We start from the raw sequence: 3,198 nt of genomic DNA, 5'->3' as shown, positions 1-3,198 counted from the left end.
TTTTCTTTAAAGTGTTACCCTTTGAGTCTTTCTTTCTCTGTAGTATTTCAAAGTAGCATTTAAGATGCTAACGAGAGACTTATGTAATGTTAATAACATACTAGCTATGTAAAAAAAAAAATTAAAAAAAATTAACCCATTGTGCTCCTACTCCATTTTGGGGATTTCAGGTCTGGCTACTCCGGCATGCTTTTCCACTTTATTTAAATATAGAAATAAAAAACACGGTTTATTCCATAGGATTATAATGTAAAACAGACGCTGGCAGCTTAAAAAAAAGAAACTCCACTATTTCAGTGGTGGACCGACCACGAGCGCGGCTGAAAGAAAAGTTTTATCAGTCCTACCTTTTCCTGTACGCGCTATCCAGGAAGGCGAGGGAGGAGTCCGGCATGGGGTTGACCGGCTGACGCAGCAGCCAGTGTTTGTCCTGAAACACACAGATGAAGCTTACATCACATTTTAAAGACCAGCCATCTTGTTAAATAACGAGCCACGTGACCCCTGAACGCACCTTCCCCGGTTTGTCGAAGCTCCCGTCTCGGGGGGCTTTGACGTCGGCGAACTCCTTCTGGTATTGCGGGGCGGGCGTCCAGGGCGAGTGGGGAGCTGGAGGAGACAGCATCAGGAAGAACGGGTGCTGGGGGCTCCGGTCGTCCAGGAAGTGGAGGGACCGGTTCGTCTGGATCCAGGAGGAACGAGACGAGAGTGAATGCACTGCTGATGTAAAACGTTACAGTTCATTATGAAAACAGACGGGGACGCAAAGACGTGTAGAGAATTTGGACCACCGATAGAGAGAGACATCATGGTTTTCAAACAAGCAAAGTGGCAGTTGGTCAAGACCACACCTCCAGCCTCCACCTTGCCCCCCCCCCCCCCCAAAAACGCTGGCAGACACAGAAATGGCTAAGGAAAGCTTATTGTGGAACTGGCTCAAAGGTTGGAATTCTGCACCAAGGCTGAATTTTGGGAAAGAGACTTCAGATACAGTATTAGGGGACCACTAAGATCTATATAAAAGAGACTCTCAGATACGTATTAGGGCCACTAAGGTCTAATAAGAGACTTCAGATACAGTATTAGGGACCACTAGGTCTATTATAGAACTTCAGATACTATATGGACCACTAAGGTCTATATAAAAGAGACTTCAGATACAGTATTAGGGGACCACTAAGGTCTATATAAATGAAACTTCAGATACAGTATTAGGGGACCACTAAGGTCTATATAAAGCTTCAGATACAGTATTAGGGGACCACTAAGGTCTATATAAAAGAACTTCAGTACATATTAGGACACTAAGGTCTATATAAAGAGACTTCAGATACTATTAGGACCACTAAGGTCTATATAAAAGACTTCAGATACAGTATTAGACCACTAAGGTCTATATAAAAAGACTTCAGATACAGTATTAGGGGACCCAAGTCTATATAAGAGACTTCAGATAACAGTATTAGGGGACCACTAGGTCTATATAAAAGAGACTTCAGATACAGTATTAGGGGACCCACTAAGGTCTTATAATGAAACTTCAGATACAGTATTAGGGGACCACAAGGTCTATATAAAGAGACTTCAGATACATTAGGGGACCACTAAAGGCTATATAAAAGAGACTCATACAGTATTAGGGGACCACTAAGGTCTATATAAAAGAGACTTCAGATACTATTAGGGACCACTAGGGTCTATATAAAGAGACTTCAGATACGTATTAGGGACCACTAAGGTCTATATAAAAGAGACTTCAGATACAGTATTAGGGACCACTAAGGTCCAAAGAGCACCATGTCATGGGACCTTTAATGTTGTGCCCTAACTCTATGAAAAATGCAACACTGAATCAAAAGAGTACCGCTTCAGGAATTAAGAAATGTCGTTACGGTTGTTAGGGCTGATAAAAGTACAAACATTACTTACTGCAGTCAGCAGTGCAGGTGATAAGAGAAAGTTCAACTCTCATAAACTGGATTTACACCAGAAAAAAGTAAAAAGCAGACGACAGGAAACCAAGACACACACACTTTAAAGAAAAACACAAGGAGGCACAAAGAAGGGCTTCATTCCAGCGTCACTAAAATATGAAGGTAGACAATGAAAGGACATGTTTTGCTCGCAGTTCTCGTACACCATACACATCTGTCATCATATATGAAGAGACCTTTCACACTGCTGACTGGCACATAAAGACGACATGTTTCTCTGACAGCAGCTGATTCAGACAGTTTGGAGGTGAACGGTCTTTCTACTGCCCATAAATCCTCACATAAATGTCCCTAAAGATGTCCTAATGTGTGATATACTGCTGATCACAGGCTCCATACATGCAGTAAAGACACTGCACCCGGGACTTACGATGAGGTCTGTGAAGTAGTCCTTCTCATAGCTGTCTCCATGCTTTTCCTCTTTGCCGTTGACGGAGAGCGTGTAGTTGTAGTACTGCGAGTTCCCCACCTGTAATACATGAATGGCAAAAGCTAGGACAGCAGAAATACTTGGAAATATAATGTAGTATTTGTGTGTGTGTGTGTGTGTGTGTGAGAGTGAGAGTGAGAGTGAAAGAGAGAGAGAGAGAGAGAGAGAGAGAGAGTGTGAGAGAGAGACAGAGAGAGTGTGAGTGTGTGAGAGTGAGAGAGAGAGAGACAGAGAGAGAGTGTGAGAGTGAGAGAGAGAGAGTGAAAGAGTGTGTGAGTGAGAGTGAGAGAGAGAGTGTGAGTGTGTGAGTGTGTGAGAGTGAGAGAGTGAGACCGAGAGTGTGAGAGTGAGAGAGTGTGAGTGTGAGAGTGAGAGAGAGAGTGTGAGAGTGAGAGAGAGAGTGTGAGAGTGAGAGAGAGAGAGTGTGAGAGTGTGAGAGTGAGAGAGTGAGAGAGAGACAGAGAGAGTGTGAGAGTGAGAGAGAGACAGAGAGTGTGAGAGTGTGAGACAGAGAGAGTGTGGAGAGAGAGAGAGAGAGAGCAGAGAGAGTTTGAGATTGAGAGACGACAGAGAGTGTGAACAGAGAGAGTGTGATTAGGGGAGGACAGGAGAGAGAGAGAAGGCAGAGAGGACAGAGAGAGTGTGCGAGAGAGTCAGAGAGAGAGAGAGCCAGAGATAGTACTAGAGAGAGTTTGAGAGAGAACAGAGAGAGTATGAGAGAATGGGAGAGAGCAGAGCTAGAGATAGACAGTAGAGATGAGAGGCAAGAAGAGA

At 43.8% G+C, this 3,198-nt stretch overlaps 1 protein-coding gene across 1 annotated transcript in view; it reads right to left on the bottom strand.

Annotated features, from left to right (window-relative positions):
* gnsb (glucosamine (N-acetyl)-6-sulfatase (Sanfilippo disease IIID), b) overlaps window positions 1–3,198 on the bottom strand; it is a 15,043-nt gene that overhangs the window by 7,152 nt on the left and 4,693 nt on the right. The window contains exons 5-7 of the mRNA XM_032511161.1: window positions 2,365–2,463; window positions 515–682; window positions 348–430 (exon numbers count right to left, since the gene is read on the bottom strand). Coding sequence (XP_032367052.1) covers window positions 348–430; window positions 515–682; window positions 2,365–2,463 — 350 coding nt within the window. The remainder of the gene's footprint in view (window positions 1–347; window positions 431–514; window positions 683–2,364; window positions 2,464–3,198) is intronic.

This window comes from Etheostoma spectabile, unplaced genomic scaffold (genome assembly GCF_008692095.1).
Source record: "Etheostoma spectabile isolate EspeVRDwgs_2016 unplaced genomic scaffold, UIUC_Espe_1.0 scaffold325, whole genome shotgun sequence".
Lineage (NCBI taxonomy): Eukaryota > Metazoa > Chordata > Actinopteri > Perciformes > Percidae > Etheostoma > Etheostoma spectabile.
Note: the sequence above shows the minus strand (reverse complement) of the source record. Positions and strands in the feature narration are given on the sequence as shown.